Genomic DNA, 14219 nt, shown 5'->3' with positions numbered 1-14219 from the left:
TCCCGCCCCCCCCCCGGTCCTCCCTCCCTCTCCCCCGCCCCCCCCCCCGGTCTCCTCCTCTCCCCCGCCCCCCCCCCGGTCTCCCTCCTCTCCCCGCCCCCCCCCCGGTCTCCTCCTCACGCCGCCCCCCCCCCCGGTCTCCTCCTCTCCCCGCCCCCCCCCCGGTCTCCTCCTCTCCCCGCCCCCCCCCGGTTCTCCTCCTCTCCCCGCCCCCCCCCCGGCTCCTCCTCTCCCGCCCCCCCCGGTCCTCCTCCTCCCCCCCCCCCCCCCCCGGTCTCCTCCTCTCGCCGCCCCCCCCCGGTCACCCTCCTCTCGCCGCCCCCCCCCCCCCCCCGGTCTCCTCCTCTCCCCGCCCCCCCCCCCCGTCCTCCTCCCCTCTCCCCCCCGCCCCCCCCGGTCTCCCCTCTCCCCCCCCCCCCCCGTCTCCTCCTCTCCCCGCCCCCCCCCCGGTCTCCTCCTCTCCCCGCCCCCCCCCCCCGGTCTCCCCTCCTCTCGCCCGCCCCCCCCCGGTCTCCTCCTCTCGCCCCCCCCCCCCCCCCCCCCCCCCCCCCGGTCCTCCTCCTCTCGCCCGCCCCCCCCGGTCCTCCTCCTCTCGCCGCCCCCCCCCCCCCCCCCCCCCCCCCCGGTCTCCTCCTCCTCTCCCCGCCCCCCCCCGGTCTCCTCCTCTCCCCACCCCCCCCCCCGGTCTCCTCCTCTCCCCGCCCCCCCCCCCCCGGTCTCTCCTCCCCCTCCCCCGCCCCCCCCCCCCCCCACCTCCGGTCTCCTCCTCTCCCCCCCCCCCCCCCCCCCACCTCGGTCCTCCTCCTCTTCTCCCCCCCCCCCCCTTCGGTCCCCTCCCCCCACAGCCCCCCCTTCGGTCCCCCTCCCCCCACAGCCCCCCCTCTCGCCCTCTCGCCCTCTCGCCCTCTCTCTCGCTTCTCACCCGCCCTCTCTCTCTCTCCGCCCTCTCTCTCTCTCGCCCTCTCTCTCTCTCGCCCTCTCTCTCTCTCGCCCTCTCTCTCTCTCGCCCCTCTCTCTCTCTCGCCCTCTCTCTCTCTCGCCCTCTCTCTCTCTCGCCCCTCTCTCTCTCTCGCCCTCTCTCTCCTCTCGCCCTCTCCTCTCTCTCTCGCCCTCTCTCTCTCTCTCGCCCTCTCTCTCTCTCTCGCCCTCTCTCTCTCTCTCTCGCCCTCTCTCTCTCTCTCGCCCTCTCTCTCTCTCTCGCCCTCTCTCTCTCCTCTCTCGCCTCCTCTCTCTCTCTCGCCCTCTCTCTCTCTCTCCGCCCCTCTCTCTTCTCTCTCGCCCTCTCTCTCTCTCTCGCCCTCTCTCTCTCTCTCGCCCCTCTCTCTCCTCTCTCGCCCTCTCTCTCCTCTCTCGCCCTCTCTCTCTCTCTCTCGCCCTCTCTCTCTCTCTCGCCCTCTCTCTCTCTCTCGCCCTCTCTCTCTCTCTCGCCCTCTCTCTCTCTCTCGCCCTCTCTCTCTCTCTCGCTCCCCTCTCTCTCTCTCTCTCCCTCTCTCTCTCTCTCTCTCGCCCTCTCTCTCTCTCTCGCCCTCTCTCTCTCTCTCGCCCTCTCTCTCTCTCTCGCCCTCTCTCTCTCTCTCCGCCCTCTCTCTCTCTCTCTCGCCCTCTCTCTCTCTCTCGCCCCTCTCTCTCTCTCTCGCCCTCTCTCTCTCTCTCGCCCTCTCTCTCTCTCTCTCGCCCTCCTCTCTCTCTCTCGCCCCTCTCTCTCTCTCGCCCTCCTCTCTCTCTCCTCCGCCCTCTCTCTCTCTCTCTCGCCCTCATCTCTCTCTCTCGCCCTCTCTCTCTCTCTCCGCCCTCTCTCTCTCTCTCGCCCCTCTCTCTCTCCTCGCCCTCTCTCGCCCTCTCGCTCTCGCCCTCTCTCACCCTCTCGCTCTCGCCCTCTCTCGCCCTCTCGCTCTCGCCCCTCTCTCGCCCTCTCGCTCTCCGCCCTCTCTCTCTCTCGCCCTCTCTCGCCCTCTCTCTCTCTCGCCCTCTCGCTCTCGCCCTCTCTCGCCCTCTCGCTCTCGCCCCTCCTCTCGCCCTCTCCGCTCTCGCCCTCTCTCGCCCTCTCGCTCTCGCCCTCTCTCGCCCTCTCGCTCTCGCCCTCTCTCGCTCTCGCCCTCTCTCGCCCTCTCTCTCTCGCCCTCTCTCGCCCTCTCCTCGCCTCTCGGCTCTCGCTCTCGCTCTCGCTCTCGCTCTCGCTCCTCGCTCTCGCCCTCTCGCCCGCTCGCCCTCGCGCTCTCCCTCGCGCTCGCGCTCGCGCTCGCGCTCCGCGCTCCTCGCTCGCCCCGCCCATCCCCCGCCCCTGCCCTCGTCCCTCCCCCCGCCCTCGTCCCTCCCCCGCCCTCGTCCCTCCCCTCCCCGCCCTCGTCCCTCCCCCGCCCTCGTCCCTCCCCCGCCCTCGTCCCTCCCCCGCCCTCGCCCCTCCCCCGCCCTCGCCCTCTCTCTCATTACAGCCCTTGGTCCAAACATGGATAAAAGAGCTGAATTCCAGAGGTGAGGTGAGAGTGACTGCCCTTGACATCAAGACAGCATTTGACCGAGTGTGGCACCAAGGAGCCCTAGTAAAATTGAAGTCAATGGGAATCAGGGGGAAAACTCTCCAGTGGCTGGAGTCATACCTAGCACAAAGGAAGATGGTAGTGGTTGTTGGAGGCCAATCATCTCAGCCCCAGGACATTGGTGCAGGAGTTCCTCAGGGCAGTGTCCTAGGCCCAACCATCTTCAGCTGCTTCATCAATGACCTTCCCTCCATCATAAGGTCAGAAATGGGGATGTTCGCTGATGATTGCACAGTGTTCAGTTCCATTCGCAACCCCTCAAATAATGAAGCAGTCCGAGTCCGCATGCAGCAAGACCTGGACAACATCCAGGCTTGGGCTGATAAGTGGCAAGTAATATTCACGCCAGACAAGTGCCAGGCAATGACCATCTCCAACAAGAGAGAGTCTAACCACCTCCCCTTGACATTCAACGGCATTACCATCGCCGAATCCCCCATCATCAACATCCTGGGGGTCACCATTGACCAGAAACTTAACTGGACCAGCCATATAAATACTGTGGCTACAAGAGCAGGTCAGAGGCTGGGTATTCTGCGGCGAGTGACTCACCTCCTGACTCCACAAGGCCTTTCCACCATCTACAGGGCACAAGTCAGGAGTGTGATGGAATACTGTCCACTTGCCTGGGTGAGTGCAGCTCCAACAACACTCAAGAAGCTCGATACCATCCAGGACAAAGCAGGGTTTGATTGGCACTCCATCCACCACCCTAAACATTCACTCCCTTCACCACCGGTGCACTGTGGCTGCAGTGTGTACCATCCACAGGATGCACTGCAGCAACTCGCCAAGGCTTCTTCGACAGCACCTCCCAAACCCACGTCCTCTACCACCTAGAAGGACAAGGGCAGTAGGCACGTGGGAACAACACCACCTGCACGTTCCCCTCCAAGTCACACACCATCCCGACTTGGAAATATATCGCCGTTCCTTCTTCGTCGCTGGGTCAGAATCCTGGAACTCCCTTTCTAACAGCACTGTGGGAGAACCATCACCACACGGACTGCAGCGGTTCAAGAAGGCGGCTCACCACCACCTTCTCGAGGGCAATTAGGGATGGGCAATAAATGCTGGCCTCGCCAGCGACGCCCACATCCCATGAACAAATTTTAAAAAAAACACACTCTCTCTCTCTCTCTCTCTCTCTCTTTCTCACACAACCCACTCTCTCTCACCCTCTCTGTCTCTCTCACCCAGCTGCGAAGACGTGTCTGGAGGCAGAGGTGTATTGCCGGGCCCGTCATGTGATCAGTGAAATCAAACGGACGACCGAGGCGGCCGATGCTCTGAAGGCCAGGAATTATTGGGAATTCGGGAAGCTGATGGTGCAGAGCCACAATTCACTGAGGTACCTGGGCCCGTGAGCTGGAGCGAGGGCGGGCCCGTGAGCTGGAGCGAGGGCGGGCCCGTGAGCTGGAGCGAGGGCGGGACTGTGCAACTTGCTTCATCCAAAGTCAAAACAGATCACTACCGCAAAAATTAACACTAATTGCTGTTTGCAATCTCACAGTCATTGTGTAGCAGCAGTGACGTTACTAGATTTAGTTATGAAATCAACACTGATACATGATATGAAAAATAGCAACCCAACACACTTTAATGTTCTGTGATATACTTCCCATGTGATCCTGCCAATTAATTTCAAATTCCCATTGCTCCCATCACCAGATACAGACTTGTACCCACCAGTACTGTACCCCAGTGTTATACAGTGACAGACCTGTACCCACCAGTACTGTACCCCAGTGTTCTCCAGTGACAGACCTGTGCCCACCAGTACTGTACCCCAGTGTTATACAGTGACAGACCTGTACCCACCAGTACTGTACCCCAGTGTTCTCCAGTGACAGACCTGTACCCACCAGTACTGTACCCCAGTGTTCTCCAGTGACAGACCTGTACCCACCAGTACTGTGCCCCAGTGTTAAACAGTAACAGACTTGTACCCAGCTCAAAATGGTCTTTCTAAACGCACCAGTTTGGAAGGCCAGTATCTATAATTGTTTGGCTGGGTGTTTTTCACAGACCAAGTGGTCACAGTATGAAAATGTCACACCCATTTTCCAGTGACAATAATCCGCACTCTCAGTGCTACTTACAAACCATGCCCCAATCTCAGTCCCGTGCAGGCTTGGTATCAGAAGATCAGAAGGTGTCATACTGCAGCCTCACAGCCATTGCACTACACTGCTGGTTTATAAAATCTGATGTTCAGAAATAATGGATGTAACACACGTGCATCTTGTGGACGCCTCCACATGTCTGACGTCATCAGCTACTGGCATCTGGACTATCCTCCTACTCAGTATGTCAGACCTTGGCGCAAGTCATACAGGAATCCCAGGTTTAATCCTTAGTGTGCCTTGAGATAGCTGATCTCAGCCGGAGCAGCAGTTGTCAACTCTGACTCAGTGGTAGCACTCTCGCCTCTGAGCCAGAGGGTTATTGGTTCAAGCCCCACTCCAGAGATTTGTGCGCACAATTTCAGCTGACACTCCAACACAGGACTGAGGGAGTGCTCCACTGTCTTTCGGATGAGGTTGAACCGAGGCCCCGTCTGCCCTCTCAGGTGGATGTAAAACATTCCATGGCATTATTTCGAAGAGGAGCAGGGGAGTTCTCCCTGGTGTCCTGGTCACTATTTATCCCAACATCACAAACAGATTATCTGGTCATTATCACATTGCTGTTTATGGGATCTTGCTGTGTGCAAATTAGCTGCCGTGTTTCCTACGTTACAACATCACAAAAGTAATTCATTGGTTGTGAAGCACTTTGTGACGTCCTGAGGTTATGAAAAGTGTTATATAAATACAAGTCTTTCTTTGTACATTTGGCCTCAGTGTTCTGGGGTTAGTGAGGGAGAAATCTGCCAGGGTCCCTGCTCCTAACCACTATCCAGCGCACCCTGCTGGGAGGTGCCTGTGTGCGTGGACGCGAGTGAGGGCTTGGCTGTGACTCCTTCTGTGATTAAGTATCGTGGCGGCGCTTGCTGTCTAAGCTCACGCGAAGAACAGCTGATTGGCTGAGGTATCGGGGTTGCCAGCACCTCTCGAACTGGACCTTGGGTTGATGCCTTCGGAGGGAGAAGGGAAGAACATGGGGAATAACCAGGACACCCCCCCCCACCACCTTCCCTATACTGTCCTTCTCTTTTACAGAGATGATTATGAGGTCAGTTGCCGGGAGCTGGATGAGCTGGTTGCTGCCGCGATGGACGGTGAGGGGGTCTACGGCAGCCGGATGACTGGAGGTGGCTTTGGCGGCTGTACGGTTACCTTAGTGGACGCTGCAGCTGTGGAGAAAACAATCCAGCGGATTAAGGTAACGAGTGAAGAGGCAGGGCGAGAAAGCTCAAGTGCAGTTTATACACTGAGTTAGCCGTACCTGGGTATGTACTTGCAAAGTTGCAAGTACAGATAGATTTCCCCTCCCACTGTATATCCATGTGTCTAAATGTACCCACATAAAGGGATTCAATAGGTTAGATGCAGAAAACTATTTGCTCCATTGGGGGAATCTTAAAATTAGAACTCGGCCATTTAGGAGTGGAATCAGGAAGCACTTTTTTTACACAAAAGGTAGTAGAAATCTGGAACTTTTGCTCCCTCCCCCCCCCCCCCCCTCCCCCCCCCCCCCCCAAAAGACTGGATGATGGGGGTCAATTGGAGCTTTCAACATAGAGATCGATAGACTTTTGTTAGGCAAGGCTCAGTTGTCAAATCTGGCTCGGCTAATGGGACTGTAGTTACAGATATGGGCCTGTAATGCTTCTGCAAATGGGACTGTAGTTGCAAGTATGGGCCTGTAATGCTTCTGCAAATGGGACTGTAGTTGCAGGTATGGGCCTGTAATGCTTCTGCGAATGGGTCTGTTGCAGTTATGGGTCTGTAATGGCTCTGTTGCAGATATGGGTCTGTAGTTGTCATGTCTGCCTCTCATCCTTACAAATACAGTTCCCATGTTCAGTCTGTTTTCAGTCTACAGAACCTTCTCAGTGTTAATTGACTCCTCAGACTCTTCAATTGACTGTCAGTGCTTCAGTGGTCTCTTCCCTTGTCTCTCTAACCACCCTGGGGTATAGCTCATCCATTAGGGGGGAATTTATTAGTTTTAAACTTATCTAGAAATTCTGAGCCTTTCATGGGATACTTGCCTTTATTAGCCGAGGCATAGAATATAAGAGCAAGGAGGTTATGATGGAGCTGTATAAAACACTGGTTAGGCCACAGCTGGAGTACTGTGTGCAGTTCTGGTCGCCACACTACAGGAAGGATGTGATCGCTTTGGAGAGGGTGCAGAGGAGATTCATCAGGATGTTACCAGGGCTGGAGCGCTTCAGCTATGAAGAGAGACTGGGAAGATTGGGTTTGTTTTCCTTGGAGCAGAGGAGGCTGAGGGGGAACATGATTGAGGTGTACAAAATTATGAGGGGCACAGATAGGATGGATACTAAGGAGCTTTTTCCCTTCGTTGAGGGTTCTATAACAAGGGGACATAGATTCAAGGTAAAAGGCGGGAGGTTTAGAGGGGATTTGAGAAAGAACTTTTTCACCCAGAGGGTGGTTGGAGTCTGGAACTCACTGCCTGAAAGGGTTGTGGAGGCAGGAACCCTCACAACATTCAAGAAGCATTTGGATGAGCACTTGAAATGCCATAGCATACAAGGCTACGGACCAAATGCTGGAATATGGGATTAGAGTAGACAGGACTGATGGCCGGCGCGGACACGATGGGCCGAAGGGCCTCTATCCGTGCTGTATAACTCTATGACTCTCTATGTCAGTCCTGTAGTTGGATGGTATATTGTTGATGTGTTCTATTTAGCATTTTAACTATCTGTTGCTTTTTGTCTTGTTCGACCTCATACAAGTCTCTTGGGGGTCTTAATTTCCTCTTGTTTTCACAGTATTAGAAGATTTTTTTTATAAGTTTGCATCTGATGCTGTGTCTCTCCTCAGTCTCTCTTGGCCCCTAATCTCTGTCTGAATTTCTTTCTGTATAATCTTGTACTTGATCAAGTGGTTCCTCTTCAGACGGCAAGTACTAATAAAAAGCATTATGGCTTCTGTTTATTTCCAATCACGGGATGGGGTGGGGTCTTCCATTCAAATAGGGTGGGGTGTGGTGTTTGGCAGGTAACAAACGTGCAAGTTCCAAAAGACGTTCATTACTCAAGAGTTAATCTGCTCTGTTTCATTTCAGTGATGTGTGCAAGTGGCAAAACGCATTGGATGTTTTTTTTATTGCAGTTCACTGCTGTTTAGACTAATTTACTTTGAACATGTAGTGAATGTAAACTGGTGTCTCTCATTAACAGGACAGGTACAGCGGGACTGCGACGTTTTATATCACTAAACCATCCAATGGTGCCCGCGTACTGAAACTGTGAGGACAGATTCTACACACACCAGCTCCCCCGCCCACAGATCCGCTTATTAATCACCAAAAGCACATTGCACCAACCCTCATCAGATGCCTACGTCTGAAAGAAAAGCACCTTGGAACATGAGAGAGAGAGAAAGCGGGCAAACCCATCGTTCAGCATTCCTTGGAGAGACAGCTCCTCAACAGCTGACTGACATAAAATCGAAGATAGCTCACTCCTGGACCCAGTTACAGCCCCGAGCCACTGTGGCTGGCTCAGGTTGGAGTGCCAGAGCCCACTCACGGACATATTACAAAGATATGGGAGGGCTGCCCGCCCTCTGCAGTATTAGTAACTTGCACCGTAGGAGTCACCTAGGCTCTCCTTGTTTATACCAGGAGCTGCTTGTTGGGATAAAGGTATTGAGAGTTACGAACCAAGGCAGGAGTTGAGATACAGATCAGCCAAGATCTAATTGAATGGCGGAACAGGCTTGAGGGGATGAATGGCCTCCTCCTGTTCCTGTGTTCCTAAGCTGAGCCCCAACATTCAGTATTAGTCGAAGCTTCACATAATTCCTCTCTTCCAGTGTCACTGCCTGCAGCTCTGCCCTTGGCCTGCAGTTTAAATGGGCTTTTCTTTTCTCATTTTCTTGGAGGAATTGACTCTTGCTGGGATATTGTTCCACGGGCACAAGAACCCGCTCCCTCCCCCAATACCTTATCCACGTGGCCATTCTTTTTGAGTGACCCTAGACACGAGCGTTGGCAGGCAATTTGTACTGTACGGGGCATCGCAGCCAGGTCTGACCCTCGATGTCCTCACGTGCACGTCTCACCAAAGCTTGCTGCGTTGTGATCGGTGGGGGGGCGAACCTAGACCCTTTCTCGTGTGGCTCAGTACAACACCGGACCCTGCACATATCCTCCAAGGAAGACTTTAAACATGAGTTGTCCGTAAGTGAGCACTGGTCGCTGATGTGCACTTTAGCATGTGGGGAATCTGTTGCTCATTGGTATCGGGTACAGTTTGCCCCACGTTTTCTTCATTGCTTTTCAGCAAAGTCCAGTGTATGTTTCACGAGACACCTCAAGATCCAGTCATCTGAAATACCCTGTCCTGCCACTGAAAGCTATAGAGCACTGTTACTGTACAAACGCTTCACATACTGGTCTGAAACACCTTGCTATTTTAACCCGATGACACCTTAAAGTAATTTCACAATAAATGTGTTGTGTTCCAGGCTAATATACACAGAGAGGATACTTAACTTTTTTAAAACATCAGTTAACTTCAGACAGAACTTTCCTCAGGCAGAGAAATGGGATGACCTGTAGTTATGGAAACAAACCTCCTACGTTCATCAGCTCTTCTCTGAGCAAGACCTTTCCCCTTTCCCCTGGCTCGAACATAGGAACAGGAGGAGGCCATTCAACCCCTTGAGTCTGTTCCGCCATTCGGTTAGATCATGGCTGATCTGTACCTTAACTCCATCTACCTGCCTTGGTAACATAACCTTTAATACCCTTGCCTAATAATAACCTATCGATCTCAGTTTTGAAATTTTCAATTGACCCCCAGCCTCAACAGTTTTTTGGGGAAGGGCGTTCCAGGTTTCCACCACCCTTTGTGTGAAGAAGTGTTTCCTGACATCACCCCTGAATGGCCTAGCTCTAATTTTAAGGTTATGCCCTCACCCACCAGAGGAAATAGTTTCTCTCTATCAACCCTATCCATTCCTTTAATCATCTTAAACACCTCGGTTAGATCCCCCCTTAATCCTCTATACACCGTGTCTCTGGAAGGGACAGTCAGGGAACAGACTTCACGACATACAGTCAGCCTCCCCTATAATGCATACCGTGTTACAACACGGCGGGATTCATTCATGTGGGGTTGGCCAGATTTAAATGCAGGTGTTGATTGCTGCGGCTGCTCCCCCTTGCCCTCTCCATCCCCCCCAAGCAAGTTCCCACTGAAGCTTTTCTGTCCCCGGCTGCTGCTGTTTCTCTGACTTGGAAAACGTAAGGCTCTGCTGATGGACCAATGGGATGTTATCTGAGGAACCATCTCTGCTACTAATGACCTGTTGGCATTGAAACAGTCACAGGTCTTGACATTTGAACCAGAATAATCTCATTCCTGCTGTTGAGTAGGGGACTACTAGCACTGCTATTAATTTGATTGTTGGAAACGGGTACTTTTGTTTTAAACGCCAGTGCTTTTTACGTAGTTACGCTCAATTCAAATATGTGCCTTGTAGGCAGTTATTCATTATAACCAGGATCATCTGCGTTAGAGACTGTAGCTCCCACCCACGCATACCCTGATCTGTATATTGGGTACACATTATATACACCAGCAGTCCGTGCATTGTATTGAGCAGTGGCCCACGCACATGCCGTGTGCAGCAATGTTGGTTCATGCACCCACCAGTGTGTGCGTGGACCAGCACTGCTGCACGTGGTGGGTGCATGAGCCATTGCTCAATAATTACAGCTGCAGTCCATGCATTGTAATGTGCATCCAAGATACAAATCAGGTCTAAAGCGCATGTCACGTGATGCAGACGCGTCAGACTGAGTGCAAAAAGATGTGGATTTAAAAAAAAATGTTTTCAAAGCATCTAAAACATTGTGCCTTCTGCATTTTTATAAAATAATTAAGAGTTTATTTTTAATAAGTCGATTGTGATAATGATAATGACTAAACCAACCAATAAGAATGAGAAACGGTGCAACAGAGTTTTCAATAAATTGTCCATTTCTAATGTCCCTGTTGCTTTGTTCTGTGGTCCTGGTGTTCCAATGCCTGATACTAGTGTACAAGTGCTACATGTTTGTCTGAAGTTCTTCTCTACCACTTAAGTGGAGTTAACCCCTTTAAAGATGAACATGTTTAATGCCTCTGCTAAAATAGCGCAGAAAGGAATTTGTACATGATAGCTAATGATGTCATGTCATAACTTTTATACCTGTCGTTTCTCTCTCTTGGGCTGGGCAGTTTTATGGGCTGGGAGCTGGAGGTTTAGCTGCAGTACAGTGTTATGAGTTTTGCTGTGTATTGGAGGCCCAGGTACAACATGTTGGCACAAACGGGCTGCACCGCATAGGGACAGTATCGGGGTTCTTCACACTTCATCTGATCTGGAGGAGTTATGTGTGATCTTCCTATTCTGTGCCATATAATGTGTCTCCGAGCAGCTCCAACAAGCACCAGATCCCTCTGCAAAATGTTAAACAGGTGAGCTCAGCAGAGTGCATAACGTTTTTGGGGGGCTCACCAAGGTGAGTGATGTTAGTGCTGGTGAATGGAACACTTTCCAGATAAAGTCACCATGTTATCAAGCTCAGATACAGCAGGAGTTAGGTGCAGAGTAAAGTTCCCCAACACTGCACCAGCACTGCACATTGGGGTAAATTGGCCAACTTTGTATCCCCGGTAGGGACTCATATGTACTTTTCGGGCGATTTAAATTAACAATATGAAAATTGTGCACAGTGCATATGTGAATTCCCGATTGGTGCTGAAGGTGGGTATGGTTCCCTGCTGGGAGCATAGAGCCTGAACATTTACCCCCGTTAACCTCAACCTCAGAAGAAAGAACTTGCATTTATATAGCACCTTGCACGACCTTGATGTCCCAAAGCGCTTTACGGTCAATTAAGTACTTTTGAAGTGTAGTCACTGTTGTAATGTAGGAAAGGTGGCTGCCAGTTTGCACACAGCAAGATCCCACAAATAGCAATGAGATAAATGGCCAGATAATCTGATTTAGTGATGTTGGATGACCCTACTGCCTTATTTCCCACACTGGTACCTATGACCTTTCTGATTGCAATCATGGGGGCAGTTTTGTTCTGTAGGCTCACCCCCACTGGGAATAGGATTGAGGCTATCCAAACTCATTTAGTGTTGGATCCATAATCGCTATCAGAGAGAGGCAGCTTTCACCCATTAGGCCTGGGCTGGTTTTGAAAGATGTGAAAGGACAGTTACCTTAAATTTTAGCTTTTATCCCCCTCATTATTTTTGCAGTCCTGAAGGCAGAGGGGTAAAGATTTCATGGTACAAGTCATCCTCCAGTCCCTTGCTCACCTGTCCATTCTTGTCTGATTCTGGGTAGTGAGTCTCACCAGGCCACATCACTGTGCAGCCCATCACAGCTAAGTCCGATATACCCACACACAGAGTTTCCAACAAGGAGTCACTGAGTGATTAGGAGCAGGAGCCCTCGCTGAGTGGGAGTGGTAATCATAGAATCATAGAAGTTTACAACATGGAAACAGGCCCTTCGGCCCAACATGTCCATGTCGCCCAGTTTATTCCACTAAGCTAGTCCCAATTGCCTGCACTTGGCCCATATCCCTCTATACCCATCTTACCCATGTAACTGTCCAAATGCTTTTTAAAAGACAAAATTGTACCCGCCTCTACTACTGCCTCTGGCAGCTCGTTCCAGACACTCACCACCCTTTGAGTGAAAAAATTGCCCCTCTGGACCCTTTTGTATCTCTCCCCTCTCACCTTAAATCTATGTCCCCTCGTTATAGACTCCCCTACCTTTGGGAAAAGATTTTTGACTATCTACCTTATCTATGCCCCTCATTATTTTATAGACTTCTATAAGATCTCCCCTTAACCTCCTACTCTCCAGGGAAAAAAGTCTCAGTCTGTCCAACCTCTCCCCATAAGTCAAACCATCAAGTCCCGGTAGCATCCTAGTAAATCTTTTCTGCACTCTTTCTAGTTTAATAATATCCTTTCTATAATAGGGTGACCAGAACTGTACACAGTATTCCAAGCGTGGCCCTACCAATGTCCTGTACAACTTCAACAAGACATCCCAACTCCTGTATTCAATGTTCTGACCAATGAAACCAAGCATGCTGAATGCCTTCTTCACCACCCTATCCACCTGTGACTCCACTTTCAAGGAGCTATGAACCTGTACTCCTAGATCTCTTTGTTCCATAACTCTCCCCAACGCCCTACCATTAACGGAGTAGGTCCTGGCCCGATTCGATCTGAGGTTTGCAGCCCCTTTAAACTCCGGTGAGGATGAACCCAGGACCAGGGAATGGACAACGAGAGACAGAGAACGGCGGGAGGGGGGGCGCGGGGGGGAAATGTCTCTCCTTCTCTTCCCAACCTTTGTACCTGGAACGCCTGAGAACTTGGGATCTGTGTGCGCACTGTATCGCGGCAGGGTCTAGAGTTGTCTCAGTGGGTCCCAAGTCTCTCTCTCGCCTCTGGGACAGAAGGTCGAGGGTCCGAGACCCCACCTCCCACTCCCTCACCCTCAACCCCAGGGACTCAAGCCCCACAGTCCCTGATCGAGGGGCTCGAACTCCATTATACTCATGTTGCAAGGGGGTTGGAGAACAAGAGTGAGGAAGTCTTACTGCAATTGTACAGGGGCTTTGGAGAGACCTCACCTGGAGCACTGTGCACAGCTTTGGTCTCCCCATCCAAGGAAGGATATACTCGCCTTAGAGGCGGTGCAATGAAGGTTCACTCGATCGATTCCTGGGATGAGAGGGTTGTCCTATGAGGAGAGGTTGAGTAGAATGGGCCGAGACTCTCTGGAGTTTGGAAGAACGAGAGGCGATCTCATTGAAACAGATAAGATTCTGAGGGGGGTTTGACAGGGTAGATGCTGAGAGGCTGTTTCCCCCGGGCTGGAGAGTCTGGAACCAGGGGGCACAGTCTCAGGATAAGGGGTCGGCCATCCTAGACTGAGAGGAGGAGGAATTTCTTCACTCGGAGGGAGGTGAATCTTTGGAATTCTCTCCCCCAGAGGGCTGTGGATGCTCAGTCGTTGAGAATATCCAAGGCTGAGATCGATGGGCTTTCGGGGAATCGAGGGATACGGGGATCAGAGGGGGAAAGTGGAGTTGAAGTCGAAGATCGGCCATGATCTGATTGAACGAAGGAGCAGGATCGAGGGGCCGAATGGCCTGCTCCTGCTCCTATTTCTCATGACCCAGGGTTTGAGGGGTCGCCCCAGTTCTGGGGGTCCGAGCTGAGAGGTTTCGATGGGGTTTCCTCGTTGGAGCTCAAGTTGGTTTTTCCACTCAAATGAAGGACAGAACATTCTGGAAACGAGCTCCTGGGATTCAGGACTTTATTTGATTCTCAAAACAATGTGGTTCATCCGTGGGGACCGGGGAGGGGGGGCCAAGGTCAAGGGTGGGTTTAGGGGAGGGTCAACGGGGGTCATGGGAGGTCGAGAGGGGACGCAGGTCCACGATTTTCCCGGGGAGCTGGCTGAGCACCCCATCTGCTAAGTTTGGTTAACTCAACCCAAT

General features: G+C 52.4%; 1 protein-coding gene across 1 annotated transcript in view; it reads left to right on the top strand.

The window, feature by feature from the left end:
* galk1 (galactokinase 1) overlaps nucleotides 1–10682 on the top strand; it is a 36394-nt gene extending 25712 nt beyond the window's left edge. The window contains exons 6-8 of the mRNA XM_068004392.1: nucleotides 3738–3888; nucleotides 5702–5864; nucleotides 7861–10682. Coding sequence (XP_067860493.1) covers nucleotides 3738–3888; nucleotides 5702–5864; nucleotides 7861–7932 — 386 coding nt within the window. The 3' untranslated portion in view covers nucleotides 7933–10682. The remainder of the gene's footprint in view (nucleotides 1–3737; nucleotides 3889–5701; nucleotides 5865–7860) is intronic.
* The last annotated feature ends 3537 nt before the right edge of the window (nucleotides 10683–14219 follow it).

Source organism: Heptranchias perlo, chromosome 23 (assembly GCF_035084215.1).
Source record: "Heptranchias perlo isolate sHepPer1 chromosome 23, sHepPer1.hap1, whole genome shotgun sequence".
Lineage (NCBI taxonomy): Eukaryota > Metazoa > Chordata > Chondrichthyes > Hexanchiformes > Hexanchidae > Heptranchias > Heptranchias perlo.
The sequence above is the reverse complement of the archived record's forward strand: the minus strand, read 5'-3'. Positions and strand labels throughout refer to the sequence as shown.